At 43.8% G+C, this 26,215-nt stretch overlaps 1 protein-coding gene across 1 annotated transcript; it reads left to right on the plus strand.

Annotated features, from left to right (window-relative positions):
- The first annotated feature begins 5,129 nt into the window (after positions 1–5,129).
- Positions 5,130–23,704, plus strand: LOC132817605 (erythroblast NAD(P)(+)--arginine ADP-ribosyltransferase-like). The gene is made up of 3 exons (XM_060828110.1): positions 5,130–5,366; positions 15,864–15,955; positions 22,701–23,704. Exons 2-3 carry the CDS (start codon positions 15,913–15,915, stop codon positions 23,627–23,629), a joined length of 972 nt encoding a protein of 323 aa, XP_060684093.1. The 5' UTR covers positions 5,130–5,366; positions 15,864–15,912; the 3' UTR covers positions 23,630–23,704.
- The last annotated feature ends 2,511 nt before the right edge of the window (positions 23,705–26,215 follow it).

Raw genomic sequence — 26,215 nt, forward strand, 5'->3', positions numbered from 1 at the left:
TGTATATGGATTTTAGTAAGGCGTTCGATAAGGTTCCCCATGGTAGGCTAATGCTAAAACTACGGAGGTATGGCATTGAGGATACATTAGAGGTTTGGATTAGGAATTGGCTGGCTGGAAGGAGACAGAGGGTAGTAGTTGATGGACTATGTTCATCTTGGAGTGCAGTTACTAGCGGTGTACCACAAGGATCTGTTTTGGGACCATTACTTTTTGTTATCTTTATAAATGATCTAGAGGAAGGGCTTGAAAGCTGGGTAAGCAAGTTTGCGGATGACACAAAAGTCGGTGGAGTTGTGGATAGTGAGGAAGGAAGTGGTAGGTTACAGCGGGATATAGATAAGTTGCAGAGCTGGGCAGAAATGTGGCAAATGGAATTCAATGTAGCTAAGTGTGAAGTCATTCACTTTGGTAGGAGGAACAAGAAGATGGATTACTGGGCTAATGGTAGGCTACTTGGTAGTGTGGATGAGCAGAGGGATCTTGGTGTCCATGTACACAGATCTCTGAAAGTTGCCACCCAGGTAAATAGTGCTGTGAGGAAGGCATATGGTGTACTGGGCTTTATTGGTAGAGGAATTGAGTTCCGGAGTCCTGAGGTCATGTTGCAACTGTATAAGACTCTGGTGCGGCCTCATCTGGAGTATTGTGTGCAGTTTTGGTCGCCATACTATAGGAAGGATGTGGAGGCATTGGAACGAGTGCAGAGGAGGTTTACCAGGATGTTGCCTGGAATGGTAGGAAAATCTTATGAGGAAAGGCTGAGGCACTTGGGGCTGTTCTCATTGGAGAAGAGAAGGTTTAGGGGAGATTTGATAGAGGTGTATAAGATGATTAGGGGTTTAGATAGGGTCGACACTGAGAACCTTTTACCGCTAATGGAGTCAGGTGTTACTAGGGGACACAGCTTTAAATTAAGGGGTGGTAGGTATAGGACAGATGTTAGGGGTAGATTCTTCACACAGCGGGTTGTGAGTTCATGGAATGCCCTGCCAGTAGCAGTGGTGAACTCTCCTTCTTTATGGTAATTTAAGCGGGCATTGGATAGGCATTTGGAAGTTATTGGGCTAGTGTAGGTTAGGTAGTATTCGGTCGGCGCAACATCGAGGGCCGAAGGGCCTGTACTGCGCTGTATCTTTCTATGTTCTATGTTCTATGTAAATAATTGTGGCCCCGACACACATCGCTGCAGCACCCCAGTAATTACAGATTGCCATCCTGAAAATGCCTTCTTCATCCAAAATTTCTGTCTTCTATTAGTTAGCCAATTCTCTAACCTTGCTCATCAACTACCTTCCACATGTGGGGCTGTTATTCAGTAGCCTAATGCATGTCCTCTTATCACGTATGAAAATCTACATATAATACATCCACTGTTTCCTCTTTATCTATCTTTTATGTTACTTCCTCAAAACATTCTGATAATTCTGTCAGGCATGATACCACTTCATGAAGCCATGCCAACTCTTGCTTTATTTTATCATGTATTTCTAAATACTTTGCATTCTTTATAATGGACTCTTAACATTTTCCCAATAATAGATGTTATGCTACCTGGCCTAAGTTTACCTTTCACTTGTCTCTTAAATAAAGATGTTACACTGGCAGATTTCCAATCATCTGGGACATTTCCAGAATAGAAGGATCCTTGGAAGAATACTATCAATGCGACTATTATCTTCCTTTTAATATCTTAGGATGTATCCCACTAGGTTCAGGTCTTTAGTGCCATAAATTTCCCTAATGCTTTATTTCTCTAATGATAGATAGTATATTTATCTCCTCTCCTTCTTTTGCTCCTTCATATTTACTCATTTTGGAATGCTATGGTGTCTTCTACTGCAAGCAATTTTTTAACTCCTCAATTATTATTTTTGGTGCTCCAGTATTATTTCCCCAGACTCATTCTCTGAAGGGCCAATGTTGACATTGGCTTCTCTCTCCCTTTTTATTTATTTAACCTGGCTCTTACAGAATCATAGAGATGTACAGCATGGAAACAGACCTTTCGATCCAACCCATCCGTGCTGACCAGATATTCCAACCTAATCTGGTCCCACCTGCCAGCACCTGGCCCATATCTCCAAACTCTTCCTATTCATATACCCATCCAGATACCTCTTAAATGTTGTATTCGTACCAGCCTCCACCACTTCCTCTGGTAGCTCATTCCATACATGTACCACCCTCTGTAAGAAAACGTTGCCTCTTCGCTCTCTTTTATATCTTTCCCCTCTCACCCTAAACCTGTGCCTTCTAATTCTGGACTCCTCTCTCTCTCTCTGTCTCTCTCTCTCTCTGTCTCTCTGTCTGTCTGTCTCTCTCTCTCTCTCTCTTACCCCCACCCCTCACTGCCAGAGAAAAGACCATGTCTATTTACCCTATCAATGCCCTTCATGATTTTATAAACCTCTATAAGGTCACCCCTCAGCTGCTGACGCTCCAGGGCTGAACAGCCAACAGCTCCAGCATGTTCAGCCTCTCCCTGTAGCTCAAATCCTCCAACCCTGGCAACATCCTTGTAAATCTCGCTGAACTCTTGTTGTCCATTTTGACATTACTTGCAAGTTTGCTGTAAAAGTTTATCTTCTCCCTCACCTATTTTAGTCATCTTTGGTTGTTTATTTTAAAATATTCCTAATCCTCTGGCTTACAATCTGTTGCATGCCAAACTGTAGAAGTAACCAGAGAGATCCCACAACGAATGGAAACACTTTAAGCTCTGCAGTCCTGCCGATCCCCATTGTGAATAATGGTGGATGGTTAAGTATCTTGCTGGAGGAGGTAGCTCGATAAGCATCCGCATCCTCAAGGATTGGGGTACCCAGCACATCATTGCAAAGAACATTCAGTACCAAGTTGATCTTCAGCCAGAAGTGGTAAGTGGATGCTTCATTTGGATAATGACTCCCAAAGCCTGTCCACCATCTACAAGGCATGAGTCAGGAGTGTGATGAAATATTCCCCACTTTCCTGAGGGGGAAGGCAGCTCCAACAACACTGAAGAAGCTTGACACCATCCAGAACAAAGTATCCTGCTTGACTGGCACCACATCTACAAGCATCCACTCTGTCCCCCATCAACACTCGGTGCACACTGCTATCACAATTTACAATGTGCAATGCAGAAACACTGAAAATAGAAGCTGGAATTGGCCATTTGGCCCCTTCTTGGCCCCTCAGTACGATCATGGCTGATCATCCAATTCAATCCTCTTGTTTCTGCTTTCTCCATATACTCTAAGATCCTTTTATACTCACTAAATGATATCTAACTCCTTCTTGGAAACATTCAATGTTTTGACCTCCACCACTTTCTGTAGCAGAGAATTCCACAGGCTCAAAACTTGTTGGGTTAAAAAAAAACTTGTCCTTATCTCATTCCTAAATTTCCTACACAGTGATCCCTAGTCTGGGATTCCTGGTCCTATGTTTGACCTGTCTAGTCCAGTTAGAATTTTATAGATTTCTATTAGATTCGCCTAATTCTTCTAAATTCCAGTGAATATAATGTTAATTAATCCAATGTCTTTTCACATGAGAAATTAGGTAGATCTTTGCTGTGCTCCATCAGTAGCCAGAACATCCTTCCTCAGATAAAGGGTCCAGACTTGCACACGCCACTCAAGGTGTGGTCTCACCAAGGCCCTGCACAATGATAACAAAACATCCCTGCTTCTGGACTCAAACCCTCTCACTGTGAAGGCCAATATAGTATTTGCCTCCTTCACTGCCTGCTGCACTTGCATACTTGCTTTCATTGACGAATATTTGAGGACACCCAGGTCCCATTGCACTTTCCCTCTCTCCATTTATAGCCGTTCAGATAATGATCGGCTTTTGTATTTTTTTTGCTAACAAAGTGGCCGACGCACATTTATCCACATTATACTGAATCTGCCATGCATTTGCCCATTCACTCAAAGGCTGTCGAAATCACACAAGCAACTCAGCATCCTTGCCTTGGTTCACTGTCTTATGTAGATTTGTGTCATTTGCAAATCTGGGGATATTACTGTACGTTTAATCCCCTTATCTAAATTATTCATATATATTGTATTGATCCCTGCACTACCCCATCAGTCACTGCCTGTCATTTGGAAAAAAGACCCATTTGTTCCTTCATTTTGTTTCCTGTCGGCGCACCAACTTTCTATCTGTCTCAATACACCGCCCCCAATGCTTTAATTTTACACATTAATTACTTATGTGGGACTCTGTTGAAAATCTTCTGAAAGTCCAAATAAACTATATCCACTGACTCCCCCATCATCAACTCTGTGAGTTACATTCTCAAAGATTTCCAGTAGATTTGTCGAACATGGTTTCTCTTTTGTAAATGCATGCTGATTCTGTCCAATCTTACCACTTCTTTCTAAGAACTCTTCCATTAGTTCTTTTATAATGGACTCTAACTGTTGTCCCATATGTATATATTTTATATATATCTTATATATATATCTTCCTTGAATTCAGTACTATCTCTACTTTCCTTTGTTCGCCACCATTATGTCACAACTTCACTTTTAAACTGTCTTTGTGCATCTGTGGTCCCTCATTTACTTTCATAATATGAGAGAAAATTTAATCCATCGATAACCAAAACTGAGTCAATTCCTTTTCATTCAGGGGGAGTGGGCATTACTGGCTGGCCAGTGTTTATTGCCTGTCCCTAGTTACCCATGAAGTGGTGGTGAGCTGCCTTCCTGAACCCGTTGCATTCCACAATGCTCTTCGGGAGGGAATGCCAGGATTTTGACGCAGTTGACAGTGAATATATTTTCAAGTCAGGATGTGCATTAACTTGGAAGAGGCCTTGCAGGTTGTGATGTGAGGAGAATGGAAATAAATGTCTGCACAATAGGTACTTGGAATCCTTTCCAACAGCAAAAGTAAAAGAAAAATCAAATTTATCCTCAGTTAATTACCTCATGATGTTCCTAAATACTTGAAAGTATTTGTGACAAATAGTCAGGGCTGTAATGTAGTCTAAAATCCTGAGTCAGGAGCCAGGTTTCTGTCTCACAAGCAGTATCTCCCACTTGATCTGTCCCACCCTTCAACTTGATTTAAGTTTGACAGGCCTTAGTAAGCTCTGACAGATTCCTCCCGGCAGATGGGTGTAAAATTTGTTTGCATGTTTTACTCATAGCTTTTGGCATCCCACAGCTGAGGTCAGTGAATTGAAAGCAGGAGAAAGAACGAAGCTGCAACATCTGATCTCAGTGGACTGAAGTTACGATGGGCTGTTGTTGAAGGGAACCCACAGAAGCATTGAAATTAAACCAGTGTTAGGCTACTGGATTCAAAGAAAGCGTTAGACAAAAGATGGTCAAGCAGTGGCTCTCTAAGGAGCAAAGGAAGTAGTAAGTTTAACAAATGCATCCACAAATGAATGCTCAGTGTGCCTCATGAATCTTTCTGTTTTTAAAACATATTGTATGCATTGTGCAATGTTTGTATATGTGTGTGTGTGTGTATTCTGTGCTGTCAATTGGTGTGCACGTTGTACCCCATTGAGTGCACATGTGCATCAGTGCTCTATCTCTCTAGGTATTAGAGCCCATATCTTTTTTCTGTGCGAGAGTTCATGTCTCACCCCTGTGTGGGTTTGTGAGCCCTGTTTCAATTATACTGTGACCTGTGCCTCTGTGTGAGATTTATATTTTTCCTATTTGTGTGTGAGATTTTCTTTTATGTGAGTTAATTTCTGTGTGTCTTTGTATGTTTGCGTGTGTAGTTTTATCTGAGTCTATGTGTATTTGTGTATGCTAATGCTTGTGTGTGGTGGCATTATGGCTCAGTGGTCAGCACTGCTGCCTCACAGCGCCAGGGACCTGAGTTTGATTCCAGCCTCAGGCGATTGTCTGTGTGAAGTTTGCATTTTTTCCCATGCATATGTGGGTGTCCTCTGGGTGCTCTAGTTTCCTCCCACAATCCAAAGATGTGCAGGTTAAGTAATTTGTCCATGCTAAATTGCCCGTAGTGTACAGGGCTGTGTAGGTTAGGTGCATTAGTCAGGGATAAATATTGGGGAATGGGTCTGGGTGGGTCTTTGGAGGGTCAGTGTGGACTTGTTGGGCTGAAGGGCCTGTTTTCACACTGTAGGGATTTTATGATTTGTGTCTATGTGTATGTGTTGTATTTCTGCATGTGTGTTTGTATTGTGTATGTGTATATGTATGTGTCTATGCATGTGTATATTTGTGTGACTGCATCTGCATGGGATTCCAGCACCGATATTAGCATTAACATAAAACAAAGAACTGCAGATGCTGGAGATCTGAAACATAAACAGAAAATGCTGGAGAAAATCAGCATGTCTGGCAGCTTCTACAGAGAGAAAGCAGAGTCAAAGATACCAGTATACCCCTCTTCTGAGGATTGCCACATTGCGATGTAGGTAGATGTGTCCTTGTGGAAAGGATAAGTGAAGGATGTTAAATTAGAAACCAGGTGGAGGCTGAGGTGGGCTTGAAAATAAGGGATTGAAAGCAAAAAAAAAGAAAATGTAGAATAATCAGAAATCACACTTCAGTTGCTGCAGGTAAAGCCACACTGACATTTGTCAAGTAATAAAACTGGGAAAAAGAGAGGAAAACAATGTACTAGTGAAACATTCAAGCAGGAGGTCAGGTTAGGGTATGTAGCTCCAACTCCTCCCACAGTCCAATGTGCAGGTTAGGTGAATTGACCATGCTAAATTGCCCGTAGTGTTTGGTGAAGGGGTAAATGTAGGGGAATGGGTGGGTTGCGCTTCGGCGGGTCGGTGTGGATTTGTTGGGCCGAAGGGCCTGTTTCCACAATAAGTATTCTAATCTCTAATCTCAAACATTCTTTAATAAACATCACGGGAAACGAGAAACAAATTGGATGGCTTGCAGGTGGAAATTCAAATTGGAGAGTGTGACATGGCAGCAAGATGCTTATGACTGGGATCTCTATCTCACATTATGATGTTTACATAGCCTGAGAAAATAGTGTGGATGATGGGAGCAGGGAGGTGACAAACCTTTTGCAATTAAGAATCAATTTGCTTCAATAGAAAAACAGGGGAGCAGACAGCCTCAAAAATATTAGTAGAATTAAGAAATAACAAAGAATTTTTTGAGATGGCAGATTATTAATGCAAAGGGTCAACCAACAAAGGCAGAGTGGTTTCCATTGGATTTTTACTTCCATATAACATAAATGAGAGATTAAAACCTCAGATTGGGAGTGGGCATTTGAGTCTGTTTGTGATTGTTTATTGGAGCGGTGACAAGGACCAGACTGAATCAAACATTGTAACAAGTTTTAGTCAAAGCAATCATACCACATGAACATTTACATTATAATGTTCATCAAATGACAGCAGTTGAAAAGGCAACAAGGTTCCACATGGGAGGCTGCTCTGGAAGTTCAGATCACTTGGAATCCAGGGAGAGCTGGCAAATTGGATACAGAATTGGCCTGATGGTAGGAAGCAGAGGGTACTAGTGGAAGGATCCTGGAGGCCTAGGATGAATGGACTGCCTCAGGGGTAGGTGCTGAGCCCTTTGTTGTTTGTTATCTGTATCAATGATTTGGATGAGAATGTACAAGGCATGATTAGTCAGTTTGCTGATGACACTAAAATAGGTGGTATCGTGGACAGTGAGGTAGGTTATCAGAAATTGCAGCAGGACCTTGATCAGCTGGGGAAGTGGGCCAAAAAATGCAAATGGGGATTAATACAGATGAAAGTGTGAGACGTTGCATTTCGGAAAGTCAAATCAAGGTAGGAGTTTCATGGTGAATGGTAGGGCCTTAGGAGTATCGGGATCTTGGAGTTCAGGTTCACAGTTCTCTGAAAGTGGAGTCGCAGGCTGACGGGACAGTGAAGAAGGCTTTTAGCACACTGGCCTTCATTAGTCAGGGCATTGAGTTGGGAAGTTATGTTGCTGTTATACAGGACATTGCTGCGACTGCACTTGAAGTGTTATGTTCAATTTTGGTCACCTTGTTGTAGGAAGGATGTTATTAAACTAGAAAGAGTGCAAAAGAAATTTACAAGGATGTTGTCAAGACTCAGTGGTCTGAGTTATAGGGAGAGGTTTGACAGGCTGGGACTTTTTCCTTAGAGCATACGGAGACTGAAGAGGGATGTCATAGAGGTGTATAAGATCATGACAGGCATGGATAAGGTGAATGCACTCAGCCTTTTAACCTGGGTTGGGGAATCAGAGGGCATCAGTTTAAGGTTAGAAGAGAAAGAATAAAAGGGAACCTGATGCCCAGTTTATTTACACAGGGGTGGTACACATATGGAATGAGCTGCCAGTGGAAGTGGTTGAGGCAAGTACATTAACAGTATTTCAAAGACATTTGGATACATGGCTAAGAAAGGATTAGAAGGATATGGCCTAAGTGCGGGGAAATGGGGTTAGCGTGGATGGATATTTTGGTCGCCATGGACCAGTTCGGGCCAAAGGGCCTGTCTTTGTGCTGTAGGAATCTATGACCCAAACTTTAGGGAAGCAAATGCTCAGCCTAAGTTTTCGCTGCAGTGGTGGAAGCTCAGAGTCGGGTCAGCTCCTGGACCCATGGTGAGAAAAAAGCCTGGACTTTTGGACTTTCATCCCAGAAGGCAAGTGGAAATTGGAGTTATGGCTTCACAGCTGATAGCCTGGGTGGGGTTGGGAGGGCAGGGGTGCGGGAAGATTTTCATAGGCAGTGTTTTTACTACTCATGGAAGCCGGCTGGGTGAATTGCTCACATTGATGCTCAGGCATTCATCAAAGCCATAAAATAAAGATTGAAAACCAAATCACCCCAGACACCCCATCACTACCCATGTTCCATCCTTTAAAGCTCCCTACTTCGACATTTCACATTCTGGATACCATTTGTCCTTCCTTCCTCCCTGTCAACTGGCCCAGTATCCAATAGGGACAGACCCCTCAGCAAACATGTTGAGGTTAAAGAAAATATTCAGAGCGTTTTTTAAAAAAAAACCTGATGACAAAAAAAAGTTCAGTACAGTTTACTCCATGTAATCTCGTACATTAAAAAAAGTGTTGTAATAGTTATGAATAAGAATATGAGTATTCATGTGAATGTACAATATTGGGGCAAAGCTAACAAAGACAATCTGAGGTAGGAGCTGGGGCTTGTAGATTGGGGCACTTGTTTGAGGGTAAATACTCTTCTGTCATGTGGGAATCTTTTAAAGGTCAGTTGATTAGAGTTCAGGACCAGCATGTTCTTGTGAAAGTGAAGGGTAAGGAGGAAAGATTTGGAACTTTAGATAACAAGAGCTTTCTAAACCAAAACTCTTTTGCCTCTGCCCTATTAAGCTGTGCTGCCACCTTCAGGGATTTGTGGACCAGCACCGGGCGGCACGGTGGCACAGTGGTTAGCACTGCTGCCTCACAGCGCCAGAGACCCGGGTTCAATTCCTGACTCAGGTGACTGACTGTGTGGAGTTTGCACGTTCTCCCCGTGTCTGCGTGGGTTTCCTCCCACAGTGTGCCCATAGTGTTAGGTAAGGGGTAAATGTAGGGGTATGGGTGGGTTTCGCTTCGGCGGGTCGGTGTGGACTTGTTGGGCCGAAGGGCCTGTTTCCACACTGTAAGTAAGTAATCACCTCAAGATCTCTGGTCCCCTGAGCTATCTGATGTCCTGCCATTCATTGAGTACTCCCTTGTCTCCCTTTTTCCAAAGTACATCAGCTCACATTTATCAGGGCCAAATTCCATCTGCCTATCTGACTAATCCGTTAATATTCTCCTGTAACGTAACCCCTTCACTTCACTGTCAAACACCTGGCTAATCTTTGTGTCATCTGTGAACTTAGCATCCACCCAGACCCCTCCCTGCAATGTCATCTCCATCATTTATGAATATCATGGACAGTAAGAGATCCAGAACTTATCCCTGTGGACACCACTGCACACTGGCCTCCAGTCACATAAGCAGCCTTCACTACCACTCTCTGTCTCTTACCACCAGGCCAATTTTGGATCTAAGCGACTTGGGTCCTATGAGCTTTTATCTTCCTTATCAGTCTCCCATTTGGGATCTTGTAAAAAGCCTTGCTGAAATCCATATAAGCTACATCAACTGCACTACCCTCATCCAAATATTTGGCCACCTCCTCAAAACATTCTACCAGATTTGTTTGGTATGACCACCCTCTGACAGTGCAAGTGTCAGATACTTGAAAAACCAACACTCAAATGTTTACAGTGATGTCCAAAAGACTGATAATAGGATATTATCTTTGAAAATAAGGAAATTGTGGGGCTGTGAGACAATTGCTCAAGGAAGAAAGGGGGAATGAATCCAAATCAGGAATTTGCCAAAATTAACCTAAGTTAAATAACAGTAAGAAAATCAAATGCCTAAGGAATGGAATACCACTGCCTGTCAAGTAAGCTGCAGTGGGTCCTCTCTTGACAGAGGTCAGCTAAACTTAGAAAGCTGATTGACAATAGCAAGTGGGTGTTCAGGTTTTAGCACATGGCAAATAGCATCACAAGTTAACTTTGGGAGATTGGCTGCTGTTACAGCTCATCAATGTTGTCTGTACTTTTTCTCCTGTTCTTAGCTGCATGGCTGAGAATTACAGCACACTCTCTGCATCAGCTCCTAAAAGCACTGCTATTCCACAACTCTCCTTTCCCCAGCAGGCTGGAAGCAGATAGCGGGAGATGGCCAAGTTCCACCCTGTATATTAAACATGCACAAAACAAGGGTTAAACACTTTCGATATGGATTTGCAGCTCATTCCAGCACCAAATGCCCAATTTCCATCTTAGGGATGGGATATTTCCTAGCTTAGGTGTGCTTCGAGCCCCAAACATGTAATTCTCTTTTTGAACTGGTGGGACAAGGAGTGCAGGAAAGGTTAAAGCCAATTGTGGATCAAATAGGGGATGCCACATGTCAAGGTAGGCTGATCAAGAGGCCTTTGTGGTTTTGACTGTCAAGCCTGCTAACCTCAGCACTCACTCCTCTCACAACTCTCCATGCCCTACCCTTGCCAATCCTACCAACCCACTTATCCTCAATGGCTTGCTCCATTAATCCCCATAGCCACACACTGTGCCTTTGTCAGATCTCGCCAAGCTATGCCCCATGCCCCCACCATTCTTCCCCTGTCATCACTTAATGCCAACTCATCCTGTGTAGATCCCAGGAGCAGTGGTGGTGGGGATGGATTGGACGTTGATGCATGGCATGGAAATTGCGCGTCACGCTATCCTCAAATCCACGAATGGAAGACAGTATAGAATCCAGCCCATGGATTTGAAGTCCAGGAAACAAAGGAGTTTGTTGCACCTATGTATTGTATTGTTTGATGTCATACCCCACACAAGATATTAAGATTGTTTATAGCCCCAGGTGGTGCTGTTGAAATGCAAGAGAAAGGTGTTGTACCTTTGATATGAACATTTCACAGAGTGAAATTACTTCATGTTGCACTGTGTATAACATAACTGAAAATACTCCATTCCAATGTCACCTTTGTGAGTCAGTGTTGGTGCCAGTGCTGTCTCTCTCTCTCTCTCTCTCTCTCTCTCTCTCTCTGTCTCTCTCTCTCTCTCTCTCTCTCTCTCTGTCTCTCTCTGAGTTTTCCTGGGCGGCCTTGGTTGGAATATGAAACTGGGCGTAGTTTGCAGATGAGCTATTTGACCATGAAAGGTGTCAGTGGGGGGCTGGGTTACAGGGCACGGGGAGCCCGCATCTGGAGTACAGTGTATTGTGCTGGTCACTGTATTTACAGAAGGATGCTAATGAATTAGAAGCAGTTCTGAGAAGGTTTAGAACATAGAACAGTACAGCACAGAACAGGCCCTTCAGCCCGTGATGTTGTGCCCACCATTGATCCTCATGTATGCACCCTCAAATGTCTGTGACCATATGCATATCCAGCAGTCTCTTAAATGTCCCCAATGACCCTGCCTCCACAACTGCTGCTGGCAACGCAGTCCATGCTCTCACAACTCTCTGTGTAAAGAACCCGCCTCTGACATCCCCTCTATACTTTCCTCAAACAGCTTAAAACTATGACCCCTCGTGTTAGCCATTTCTGCCCTGGAAAATAGTCTCTGGCTATCGACTCTATCTATGCCTCTCATTATCTTGTGTACCTCAATTAGGTCCCCTCTACTCCTCCTTTTCTCCAATGAAAAAGTCCGAGCTCAGTCAACCTCTCTTCATAAGATAAGCCCTCCAGTCCAGGCAGCATCCTGATAAACCTCCTCTGAATCCTCTCCAAAGCATCCACATCTTTCCTATAATAGGGCGACCAGAACTGGATGAGTATTCCAGGTGCGGACTAACCAAAATTTTATAGAGCTGCAACAAGATCTCACGACTCTTAAACTCAATCCCCGTGTTAATGAAAGCCAAAACACCATATGCTTTCTTAACAACCCTGTCCACCTGGATGGCCATTTTAAGAGATTCCCCTGTTCCTCCACACTGCCAAGAATCCTATCCTTAATCCTGTACTCAGCTTTCAAATTCGACCTTCCAAAATGCATCACCTCGCATTTATCCAGGTTGAACTCCATCTGCCACCTCTCAGCCCATCTCTGCATCCTGTCAATGTCCCGCTGCAGCCTACAACAGCCCTCTATACTGTCAATGACACCGCCAACCTTTGTGTCATTTGCAAACTTGCTGACCCATCCTTCAATCCCCTCATCCAAGTCATTAATAAAAATTACAAACAGTAGAGGCCCAAGGACAGAGTCCTGTGGAACACCACTCACCACTGACTTCCAGGCAGAATATTTTCCTTCTACTATCACTCACTGTCTTCTGTTGGCCAGCCAATTCTGTACCCAGACAGCTAAGTTCCCCTGTACCCCATTCCTCCTGACCTTCTGAATGAGTCTACCATGGGGAACCTTATCAAATGCCTTGCTGAAGTCCATATACACCACATCCACAGGTCGACCCTCATCAACTTTTCTAGTCACATCCTCAAAGAGCTCGATAAGGTTTGTGAGGCATGACCTGCCCCTCACAAAGCCGTGTTGACTGTATTTAGTCAAGCCATGCTCTTCCAGATGGTCATAAATCCTATCCCTCAGAATCCTTTCTAACACCTTGAAGACGACAGACGTGAGACTTACTGGTCTGTAATTGCCGGGGATTCCCTTATTTTATTTCTTAAAGAGAGGAATTACATTTGCCTCTCTCCAGTCCTCAGGTACAACTCCAGTGGAGAGCAAGGATGAAAAGATCTTCGCAAGTGGCAAAGCAATTACATTTCTCATTTCCCAAAGCAGATGAGGACAAATCTGGTCTGGGCCTGGTGACTTGTCAATCTTAATGTTTGACAAAATTTTCAGCACATCAGCTTCCTCTATCTCTATCCATTTCAGCATGCACACCTGCTCTTCAAAGGTTTCATTCGCTACAAAGTTCATTTCTTTTGTAAAGACAGAAGCAAAAAACTCATTTTGGGCTTCCCCGACCTCCTCAGAGTCCACACACAAATTCCCTATGCTATCCCTGATCGGCCCTACTCTTTCTTTGACTATTCTCTTATTCCTCACACAAGTGTAAAATGCCTTTGTGTTCTCCCTAATCCATTCTGCCAAGCCTTTCTTGTGCCCTCTCCTGGCTCTCCTCAGACCATTTTTGAGCTCCTTCCTCGCCTGCCTGTAATCCTCTAGAGCTGAGCTTGACCCGAGCTTCCTCCACCTTATGTAAGCTACCTTCTTCCTTTTGACAAGAAGCTCCACTGCTCTCGTCATCCAAGGTTCCTTTATCTTACCCGTTCTTGCCTGTCTCAGAGGGACATATTTATTCATCACTTGCAACTACTGTTCCGTAAACAGTCTCCACATGGCTATAGTGCCTTTACCATGGAACAATTGCTCCCAATCCATGCTTCCTAACTCATGTTTAATCGCATCATAGTTTCCTCTTCCCCAATTAAATATCCTCCCATTTTGCCTAATCCTCTCCTTCTCCATAGCTGTGTAGAATGTGAGGCAGTTGTGGTCACTATCTCCAAAATGCTCTCCCACCACAAGATCTGATACCTGCCCTGGCTTGTTTCCGAGCACTAAGTCTAGAATGGCCTCTCCCCTCGTCGGCCTGTCAATGTACTGAGTTAGGAAACCCTCCTGAACACACCTTACAAAAACAGCTCCATTCAAATCTTCTGCTCAAAGGAGGTTCCAATCAATATTGGGAAAGTTAAAGTCCCCCATTTCAACAAACCCTACTATGTCCACACTTTTCCAAAATCTGCCGACCTATGCTTCCATCTCCCTGCTGCTATTGGGGGCCTGCAGTAAACCCCTAAAGAGGTGACTGCTCCCTTGCTGTTGCTAATTTCCACCCATACTGACTCAGTAGGCAGATCTTCCTTGACAATGGAAGCTTCTGTAGCTGTGCTACACCCCCTCCTCTTTTTCCCCCCTCACTATTCTTTTTAAATGCTCTAAACCCTGGAACATCCAGCAACCATTCCTGCCCCTGAGAAACCCATGTCTCTGTTATGGCCACAACATCATAGCACCAGGTACTGATCCATGCTCTAAGTTCATCACTTTCACTCCTTGCATTAAAGCAAACACACTTTAACTTATCCCTTGGTTCCTTGCCAGGAAAATCCTTCCCACGAGCTGGTCTACCTCTTGCTATTGAGGTAAAAAATGAGGTCTGCAGATGCTGGAGATCACAGCTGAAAATGTGTTGCTGGTTAATGCACAGCAGGTTAGGCAGCATCCAAGGAACAGGAAATTCGACGTTTCGGGCATAAGCCCTTCATCAGGCCCGCAGCATACCTCTTGCTATTGCCTCATCTGCATCAACTCTGACTTCCGGTATACAGCTCAGGTTCCCACCCCCTTGCCATACTAGTTTAAACCTTCTCGAACTATTCGAGCAAACCTTCCACCCAGGACATTGGTCCCTTTCCAGTTCAGATGCAACCCGTCCTTCTTGTACAGGTCCCACCTTCCCCAGAAGGCATCCCAATTATCTACTAGACTAATATCTGAAAGGAGTGGATTGCCTTATGAGGAAAGGCGAGACAGACCAGAGTTGTATCCTCTGGAGTTTAGAAGTGTCAGAGGTGACTTAACTGACACGCAAAAGATCTGGGGGATCTTAACCATATGGATGTGGAAAATATGTTTCCTTATATGGGAGAATCTAGAACTAGGGGTCATAGTTTAAAATTAAAAATCTTAAAGGCACACCTTTAAGACAGAGATGAGAAAACATGTTTTCTCTCAAAGATCACGTATCTTTGGAAGTCCTTTCTTTAACAGGCATTGGATGCCAGGTCTATACATATTTTTAAGGTATACATAGCTAGATTCTTGATAATCAAGGGGATGAAAGGCTATTGGGATTATGCAGGAATGAGGAGCCGAGGTTATAAATCAGATCCGTCATGATCTTATTGAAAGGCAGAACACACTAGAAAGGTTGAGTGCCTTCTCTTGTTTGTTGTTTGTATGCTGCAGCAATGCAAACCAGTCTTCATTTTCATTGATCTGTTACAGAGTGGCATCAATGAGCTGCAGTGAGGACTAGGAAACCAAACATGGGTTAGTTGTAGGATCGAGTCCCCCTCCTGGTTCAATCAACTAACTCAATGGTAACTGATGAAGGATTTTGGTCTCTTCGACAATGTAAGAGGCAATGGGAAAATTCTCCTCTTCTCTATCAGCAGGAGGTGACAATGTTCACATCGATGTTGCAGTCTCTAAAATGGTGATTTCTTACTTTCACTCATGCCCTTGGAATAGTGGGATAAAGGCGAACCCCACCAATCATCGCAGATAAATGTGATCAGGATCTAAGAAAAACCTAGTTTCTTAATACGTTTAATACTCACGGTTAATCACCTAATTCTATTACAGACATCCACAGAATGCGTCTGCTGATGTAATTCATGAAATAATTGAATCAATGACAATGAGGATTCTGGATTTTGTTCTGATTTTTATCCTGAGTAAGTATACAAAAAGCAATTTCATTAAACTATCCAGATTCAACTTCAGAAAATAATTGGTTTTCCTGCTTTCTCTGTCTGATAACTGCTCGATCACCTCAGTAATTGTAATTTCTCTTTCTGACTTGGTTAATGTTCTGATACGATCAGTAACTTTGCCCTCCTTGAAGTTAACAGACTGATACCACAGTTACTGGTTAGGTGAGTCAAGGGGGAATTTCCATTTGAAAATGCCTACTTCCAGAAAGAGAATATGCAAATCTTAGCAGGACTTATACACTTAATGGTAAGGTCCTGGGACCGTAACTGAACAAAGAGACCTTGGAGTGCAGGTTCATAGCTCTTTGAAAAAAGAGATGCAGATAGATAGGATAGTGAAGAAAGCATTTGGTATGCTTTCCTTTATTGGCCAGAGCACCTCCGGGGTTGCAAGGTCATGTTGCAGCTGTACAGGACACTTTTGGAATATTGCATGCAATTCTGGTCTCCTTCCTATCAGAAAGATGTTGTGAAACTTGAAAGGGTTCAAAAAAGATTTAGAAGGATGTTGCCAGGGTTGGAAGGGTTATAGGGAGAGGCTGAACAGGCTGGGGCTGTTTCCCCTGGAGTGTCAGAGGCTGAGGAGTGACCTTATGGAGGTTTACAAAATTATGAGGGGCATGATTTTACCTGGGGTGGGGGAGTCCAGTACTAGAGACCATGGGTTTAGGGTGAGAGGGGACAGATATAAAAGGGACCTAAAGGGCAACTTTTTCAAGCAGAGGGTGGTGCATGAATGGAATGAGCTGCCAGAGGAAAGGGTGGCGACTGGTACAGTATTTAAAGGGCATATGAATAGGAAGGGTTGAGAGGGATATGGGCCAGGTGCTGGCAAATGGTTAGGATATCTGGTCGGCATGGACAAGTTGGACCGAAGGGTCTGTTTCCGTGCTGTACATCTCGATGACTCTATGACTCTTAATGCATAGTCTTAACGTGATAATTTCCCATACTGAATTCCATTTGCCAATTTTTTCCCTAATCTCCGAGCCTGAGTAAGCTCTTCTGCAGCCTCCCCACTTCCTCAACACTACCTGTCCTTCCACCTATCTTTGTGATATTTGAAAGCTTAGCAACAATGCCTTCAGTTCCTTGGTCTGAATCATTTATGTATACCATGTAAAGTTGCGGTCCCAACACAGATCCTACAGAACTCCACCCGTTACTAGCTGCCATTCTGAAAAAGATCCCTTTATCCCTACTTTCTGCCTTTTGCCTGTCAGCCAATCCTTTGCCGTATCTGTAACCCCCGGGACTCTTATATATCAGCTTCCTGTGTGGAACCTCGTGGAAATCCAAATTGAAAGTTTTCTGCAAATCCAAATCGATCATGTTCATTAGCAGTCTTTTGTCTAACTTGCCTGTTACCTCCTCAAAGGATTCGAACAAAATCTTTAGGCACAACCTTTCCTTGACAAAGCCTTGCTGACTCCATCTTGTTTACTATGTACTGCCAAGTACTCCGCAATCTCATCTTTAATAATGGTGTCTAAAAGCTGACGAATGACCAAAGTCAGGCTAACTGTCCCATGGTTTCCTAACCTCTGCTTTCTTCCCTTCTAAAGCTGAGTGTTAAATTAGGCATTTTCCAGTCCTCTGGGAGGATCCCTAATTCCAGTGATTGCTGAATGAGCACCACCAATGCCTTCACAATCTCCTCAGCGATTTATTTCAGTAATCACTTTCCTTTAGGGCATCCCGGTGACTCCGTGGTTAGCATTACTGCCTCACAGCATCAGGCACCCAGATTTGATTCCACTCTCAAGCAACTATGTGGAGTTAGCACATTCTCCCCGTGTCTGCGTGGCTTTCTGCCAGGTTTCCTTTCACTGTCCAAAGATGTGCAATTTAGGTTGATTTGCCATGCTAAATTATCCAGAGTGTTTGGGAATGTATCGGTTAGGTGTATGAGCCATGAGAAATGCAGGTTTACAGGGATAGGGTAAGGGAATGGTACTGGGTGAGATGCTCTTTGGTGGGTTGGTGTGGACTTGTTGAGCCAAATAGCCTGTTTCCTCATTTTAGTGATTCTAAGATGTAGTCCATCTGGTTTACTAAGTTAAAAACCACCCAACACCAGGTTATAGTCCAACAGGTTTAATTGGAAGCACACTAGCTTTCGGAGCGTCACTCCTCGATGAAGGAGCTCCGAAAGCTAATGCTTCCAATTAAACCTGTTGGACTATAACCTGGTGTTGTGTGATTTTTAACTTTGTACACCCCAGTCCAATACCGGCAACTCCAAATCATCCATCTAGTTTGGGTGAATTATCCATTTTTAGAACTCTCGGCTTCTGCAGCACCTTCTCCTTAGTGATGGTCACAACACTCCCCTCTGCTCCCTGACTCTCTTGAAGTTCTAGTAGGCTGTTGGTGTCTTCCACTGTGAAAACTGATGCAAAATGCCCATTCAATTCCTCTGCCATTTATTTGCTCTGCATTACTGCTTCTCCAGCCTCATTTCTCAGCAGTTCAATTTCCACTCATGTCTCTCTCTTGCCTATTACATCTCTAAACAAACGCCATTTTTATTCACCAGCTTACTGTCATATTTCATCTTCTCCATCCTTCTCCATCCTCGGCGGCACGGTGGTTAGCACTGCTGCCTCACAGCGCCAGGGACCCGGGTTCAATTCCTGCCTCAGGCGACTGACTGTGTGGAGTTTGCACGTTCTCCCCGTGTCTGCGCGGGTTTCCTCCGGGTGCTCCGGTTTCCTCCCACAGTCCAAAGATGTGCAGGTCAGGTGAATTGGCCATGCTAAATTGCCCATAGTGTTAGGCAAGGGGTATGGGTGGGTTGCGCTTCGGCGGGTCAGTGTGGACTCGTTGGGCCGAAGGGCCTGTTTCCACACTGTAAGTAATCTAATCTATTACGTTTTTAGTTATCCTCGGCTGATTGTTAAAGGCTTCTCACTAATCTTCACCGCTTTTTTTTTCTGTTTGCTTTTCTGCCTTCCCTGACTTCCCTTGCCAGCTGTGAATGCCCTGTTCCTTATTCCTTGGGATGTATTTCACTTTTGCAACACACACCTGGAGTTAGATAACATGTTAACATTGGATAGATCCCCCCCCCCCCACCGCTAACATAGCGAAGTGAACTTTGGACAGGCCTGAGCTCTCCACTATGTAGTGAATCAAGATTAAATTTTAACCAATCCGTCCACATGTTGTAAAGGTGTATTCTATTTGAACTGTTACAGCACTCTGAGAGGCCATTCAGCCTCTGTCTGTAGAATTAGAATCTCTATAGCGTGGAAACACGCCCTTCGGCCCAACAAGCCTACACTGACCTTCTGATGAGTAAACCACCCAGACCCATTCCCTACCTAATATATTTACCCTAACCTACACATCCCTGTTCACCACGGGCAATTTAACATGGCTAATTCACCTAATCTGCACACCTTTGGACTGTGGGAGGAAACTACAGCACTTAAAGGAAACCCACACAGGCACAGGGAGAGTGTGCAAATCCACACAGACAGTTGCTTGAAGATGGAATCAAACCCAGCTCCCTGGCACTGTGAGGCAGCAGTGCTAACCACTGAGCCACTGTGCTGCCCTGTACTGGCTCTGTAAAGAAGCATTATGAATTAGTATCATCCTTCCACCTTTTTCCCTGTAACCTTTGCATGTTGTTTCTCTTCAATTAACCATTCAATCTCCTCTTGAAGGCTTCAGTTGAATCTGTCTCCACCACATTTGCAGGCAATGCATACAATATATCATGCAAATCATAAAATCCCTACAATGCAGAGAAAGGCCAGGCGGCTCATTGTAACACACCGAGTCTCCAAAGCGCTTCCCACTTAATCCCTGTAACCACCCCGTTACCGTGGCTTATCCATAGAGCGTGTGCATCCCTGGACACGAAAGGGCAATTTAACTTGGTGAATCCATCTAACCTGCACATCCTCGGACTGTGAGAGGAAACTGGAGCACCCGTTGGAAAGCCATGCAGACACGGGGAGAATGTGCAAACTCCACATCATTACCCAAAGCTGGAATAGAACTCAGGTCCCTGGCACTGTGCCACCCCTAAATCAATTTATATTGGTGCTCTCTCATTCTTATTTGTTTTATGAGCCCAGCCTAGTGGTATTACCCCTTTGCAGTTACAAGTGACATAACCCCTTGTCACTAGTTCAGTGACATTACTCCTTGCAGTCCAATAATATTACTCCTTTGTAATTACAAGTCTAGTGACAATACACCTTTGTGGTTACAAGCCCAGTGACATTACACCTTTACAGTTACTAGTGAAGTGACATTACCCTTTTGCATTTGCTAGTTTTGTGACAGTTGCAGTCACTAGCCGAGTAAGATTACCTCTTTGCAGTTATCAGCCCAAGTGATATTGACCCTTTGCAGATATTAGTATAGTGATGTGACTCATTTGCATTTACTAGTCTCGTCACAGTACTGCTATGCAGATTCTAGTGCAGTGATATTACTCCTTTGTAATTACAAGCTTAGTGACATTACCCCTTTGCATTCACTAGTCCAGTGACATTACTCCTTTGCAGTTTCCAGTCAAAGAAAAAGAACATAGAACAAAGCAAAGTCCAGCACAGGAACAGGGCGTTCAGCCGTCCAAGTCTGTGCTGCTCATCATCCCCTAAGTAAACTAAAAAAAAACCAACCGACTGTCCTTATTCGGTCTCTATCCCTCTATTGCCTCCCTATTCATGTAACCATCCAGGTGTCTCTAAAATGATTAGCAGTGTCTGCTTTCACCATCTCTTCTGGTAATGCATTTCAGGCTCCTACCGCTTTCTGTGTGGAAGGCTTCCCTCACACATCTCCCTTAAATGTTCCCCTTCTCACCTTGAACCTGTGCTCTCCTTGTAATTGAAACTTCAACCCTGGGGGAAAAAAAAACTCCTGACTCTCCACCCTATCTGTGCCTCTCATCATTTTGTAGCCCTCTCTTAGGTGTCCTCTCAGTCGCGGTTTTTCTAGTGAAAACAGTCCTAGTCTTCTTAACCTTTCCTCATTGCCAATACCCTCGAGACCAGACAACGTTGTGGTGAACCTTCTCTGCACTGTCTCCAAATCTTCCACTGGTAGTTTGGCGACTAAAACTGCACACGAGACTCCAAATGCTCCCTAACATGGGTATTATACAACTGCAAGAAAGTGAGAACTGCAGATGCTGGAGATCAAAGTGTGGAGCTGGAAAAGCACAGCCGGTCAGGCAGCACCCCAGGAGCATAAGCTCTTCATCAGGAATGGGACTTGTGGCCCGAAGAGGCTGAGAGATAAATGGGAGGGGGTTGGGGCTGGGGGGAAGGTGATAGGCCGGAGTGGAGGGTGGAGCAGATCGGTGGGAAGGAAGACGGACAGATAGGACAGTTCAAAAGGGCGGTGCCGAGTTGAAAGGTTGGATCTGGGATAAGGTGGGGGGAGGGGAAATGAGGTTACTTTAATTCCTTGCAGTTATTAGTCCAGTGACATTACTCCTTTGTATTAACTAGTCTCGCCATATTAGTCCTTTGCAGTTTCTAGCCCAATGAGATTACTCCTTTCCAAAGTGACATGGCCCCTTTCCAATTACTACTCAAATTACCACTTTGCCTTTACAGCAGAGTGACATTGTACAGTTGTACAGTTACTAGCCCAGTGACATTACCTGTTTGCAGTTACCACCACAATGACATTACCCACAAGCAGTTGCCACCCTAGTGACATTATTCCTTTGCTGTTACTAGCCAAGTGACCTTAACTCTTTCTAATTACTGGCCCAGTGTCATTGACTCTTTGCATTTATTAATCCAGTGGCATTATGTGCTTGCAGTTATGACAGCAGTATAATTTCGCCTTTGTAGTTGGTAGTTACTACAAAGTTGTAGTACTTTGTAGTTACTAGCTCATTGACATTATCCCTTAGAAATGAAGAACCAATTCATTACCCTTTTGCAGTTATTCGTCCTGTGCTATACTCCTGTATAATTATTAGCAATTTAACATTCCCTCTTTCTACTTCACCACACATACTAGTCTAGTGATAGCACCACTTTGCAGTTATGAGACCAGTGACAAGACCCATATACAATTACTGCCGAACTGACATTATCTTTTGCATTTGCTAGTCCAATGACGTTTCACTTTTGCACTTACTGCACAGTGACATTACACCTTTGTAGCTCATGGCACAGGAATATTACCCCTTTCCAGTTACTAGCCCAGTGACATTCATTACCCCTTTCCAGTTACTAGCCCAGTGACATTCATTACCCCTTTCCAATTACCAGTCCAGTGACGTTACCTCTTCGCAGTTATTAACCCAGTGAAATTTGCCCTTTGCAGTTACTAGTCCAGTGACAATACCCCTTTGCATTTATTAGCCTCGTCACATTATTCCTTTGCAGTTTCGAGGCCAGTGATGTTATCCCATTAGTACCCAAGTGATATTACTCCTTTACAGTAATTAGCCAAGTGTGGTTACTCCTTTGCAGTAACTAACCATTATCTGTTTGCAGTTAGGAGCCCAGTGAGATTACTCCTCCAGCACTGTCTCTTGGTACTGGGCTGTTTGATGAGAGTCACCAAACTTACAGCAGGAGCAGCTATCATGAGCGAGGGTAGCTTTGAGGTTTAAAGGAGATAAGGTCCAATAGGCTTGGCCGTTTGTGTTGAAATTAATTCGAACGTGGTACGATCTATTTGCATCTCATTCTTAAATTGTTGCTTTTTTCTTTTGAAGGGACTGATGCTTTTATCAATCCTTCAACGGAGCCCCTGTGTCAAATTTCAGAAAAAGGAGTCAACATCAAAATGGACATGGCGCCACGTTCCGTCGATTACAACTTCTTACAGAGCCTGGAATCGGATAAAATTGCAATAGACTATGCTAAGGTGGAACATAAGAACAATGCAACGTTCTACGGGGAGGCCTGGGAAACAGCCTATTATGAATGGCAGCTCAGAAAAAAGGAGCTCCAAGTTCCTGCTGGCCTCCTGGAAGAGCATGTCATCGCAATCCTGTGCTACACCCTCGACAGCCCACCACTCTACAACTATTTCAACAGGGCTCTTCGAAACTATGGCGCCAGTGATAAAATGTATTCTGAATGTTTCCACTACAAAAGTCTGCACTACCTCCTGTCGGTGGCTCTGAGTACGTTACGGAACAGTTCTTGGGGTCCTGGTCCAGGAACACAGGTCTACAGGACAATAAATAGAGAGGTTCTGGTCAGTAAAGGAGCGCATATCCGCTTTGGCCAGTTCGCTTCAACATCTCTGAGCATGCTCGAGTCAGTCTCAACATTCACAGACAAGGACTCGAGCAGCAACACACTCTTTAACATCACCACTTCCCTGGGTGTTGCCATTCAAAACTTCTCCTTCTTCCGTAGGGAAGAGGAAGTGCTCATTCCACCATACGAGGTGTTTAATGTGACCAATGTCATTGATTGGGAAGATGACTTTGGGGTACGAGGTGTTAACATTGTCCTGTCATCGATTGGACGCAAAGAAACAATGGTCAAACTCGAATCAGAAGGCCCGGGACACCTTCGTGTGGTGAGGATTCAGGAACCGGTGTCTCCATTGTGGTTCTCCCTTTTGGCCGTCATCGGCCTCCTGTTGCTCGCCACTTGTATTTTTGTTTTGAAGAAACGGAAATTTATCTAATCTCAGGCTTGATTGGAGTGTCCAAAAATAGAGAAGATGCACTCACACGGCACAATAAAATTAATTCAAAATCTGCTCACTTCTCTTCCATTTGTTTAACTTACGATTCTTCCATTATCCAAATGTCACAACAAAGATTATTAAAAATGAACATCCAGATGCATTACTTCATTTGCAGCCAGAAGTAAAAGTGTACACATACACCAAGGTAGGGAAACAGCAATATACAGACACAGATACACAAAGCTACAGACTGAGCCAGAGACACTGTTATACAGAGCAATAGACTGAGTCAGAGATACAGTTACCCGAAGCTACAGTCAGAGCCAGAGATACAGTTACACAAAGCTACAGACTGAGCCAGAGACACTGTTATACAGAGCAATAGACAGAGTCAGAGATACAGTTACCCGAAGCTACAGACAGAGCCAGAGATACAGTTACACAAAGCTACAGACTGAGCCAGAGACACTGTTATACAGAGCAATAGACAGAGTCAGAGATACAGTTACCCGAAGCTACAGACAGAGCCAGAGATACAGTTACACAAAGCTACAGAATGAGCCAGAGACACTGTTAAACAAAGCTATAGACAGGTCCAGAGGTACAGTTACACAGAGCTACAGATTGAGCCAGAGACACTGTTAAACAAAGCTATAGACAGGTCCAGAGGTACAGTTACACAGAGCTACAGATTGAGCCAGAGATACAGTTACACAAAGTTATAAACAGGGCCAGAGACACCTATCCACAAAGCTACAGATTGAGCCAGAGACACTGCTACACAAAGCTACAGACACGTCCAGAGATACAGTTACACAAAGCTACAGAAAGAGCCAGAGACACTGTTACACAAAGCTACAGACTGAGCCAGAGACACCTATCCACAAAGCTACAGACAGAGCCAGAGATACAGTTACACAAAGCTACAGACTGAGCCAGAGACACTGTTATACAAAGCTACAGATAGGGCCAGAGATACAGTTACACAAAGCTACAGACTGAGCCAGAGACACTGTTATACAAAGCTATAGACAGAGCCAGAGATATAGTTACCCAAAGCTACAGATTGAGCCAGAGACACTGTTATACAAAGCTACAGATAGGGCCAGAGATACAGTTACACAACGCTACAGACTGAGCCAGAGACACTGTTATACAAAGCTATTGACAGAGCCAGTAATACAGTTACACAAAGCTACAGACAGAGCCAGGGATACAGTTGCACAAAGCTACAGAAGAACCAGAAATACAGTTACACAAAGCTAAAGACAGAGCCAAAGATACAGTTAAACAAAGCTACAAACAAAGCTAGAGATACAGTTACACAAAGCTACAGAAGAACCAGAGATACAGTTACACAAAGCTAAAGACAGCCCCAGAAATACAGTTCCCAAAGCTATGGACAGAGCCAGAGATACAGTTCGCAAAGCTACAGATTGAGCCAGAAACACTGTTACACAAAGCTACAAACAAAGCTAGAGACACAGTCACACAAAGCTACAGAAGAGCCAGAGATACAGTTACACAAACCTATACCGGGCCAGAGATACAGTTACACACAGCTACAGACAGAGTCAGAGATACAGTTACACAAAGCTACAGACTGAGCCAGGGATACAGATGCACAAAGCTACAGACAGGGCCAGAGACACAGTTACATAAAGCTATAGACAAAGTCAGAGATACAATTACACAAAGCTACAGACTGAGCCAGAGACGCTGTTATTCAAAGCTATAGACAGAGCCAGAGAAACAGTTACACAAAGCTATAGACAGAGCCAGAGATACAGTTACCCAAAGCTACAGCCAGTGCCAGAGATACAGTTACACAAAGCTACAGATTGAGCCAGAGACACTGTTATACAAAGCTATAGACTGGGCCAGAGGTACAGTTACACACAGCTACTGATGGAGCCAAAGACACTGTTACACAAACCAACAGAGTCAGAGATACTGTTACACAATGTTATAGACAGGGCCAGAGATACAGTTACACAAAGGGCTGGACAGAGCCAGAGACACAGATACATAAAGCTACAGACAGAGTCAGAGGTACTGTTACACAAAGATACAGACAGAGGCAGAGACACAGTTACGCAAAGCTACAGAGTCAGCGATCCTGTTACACAAAGATACAGACAGGGCCAGAGACACAGTTACACAAAGCTATAGACAGAGTCAGAGATAGAGCTACACAAAGCTACAGATTGAGCCAGAGACACTGTTATACAAAGCTATAGACCGGGTCAGAGGTACAGTTACACAAAGCTGCAAACAAAGCAAGAGACACTTTTACACAAAGCTACAAACAAAGCAAGAAACACAGTTATACAAAGCTATAGACAGAGCCAGAGATACAGTTATCCAAAGCTACAGACAGGGTCAGAGACACTCTTACACAAAGCTACAGACAGAATCAGAGATACAGGTACACAATGTTATAGACAGAGTCAGAGATACTGTTACACAAAGATACAGACAGGGCCAGAGATACAGTTACATAAAGCTATAGACAGGGTTAGAGACACAGTTGCACAAAGCTGCAGACAGAGCCAGAGACACAGTTACATAAAGTCAAAGACA

The sequence above is a fragment of the Hemiscyllium ocellatum genome, chromosome 7, assembly GCF_020745735.1.
Source record: "Hemiscyllium ocellatum isolate sHemOce1 chromosome 7, sHemOce1.pat.X.cur, whole genome shotgun sequence".
Lineage (NCBI taxonomy): Eukaryota > Metazoa > Chordata > Chondrichthyes > Orectolobiformes > Hemiscylliidae > Hemiscyllium > Hemiscyllium ocellatum.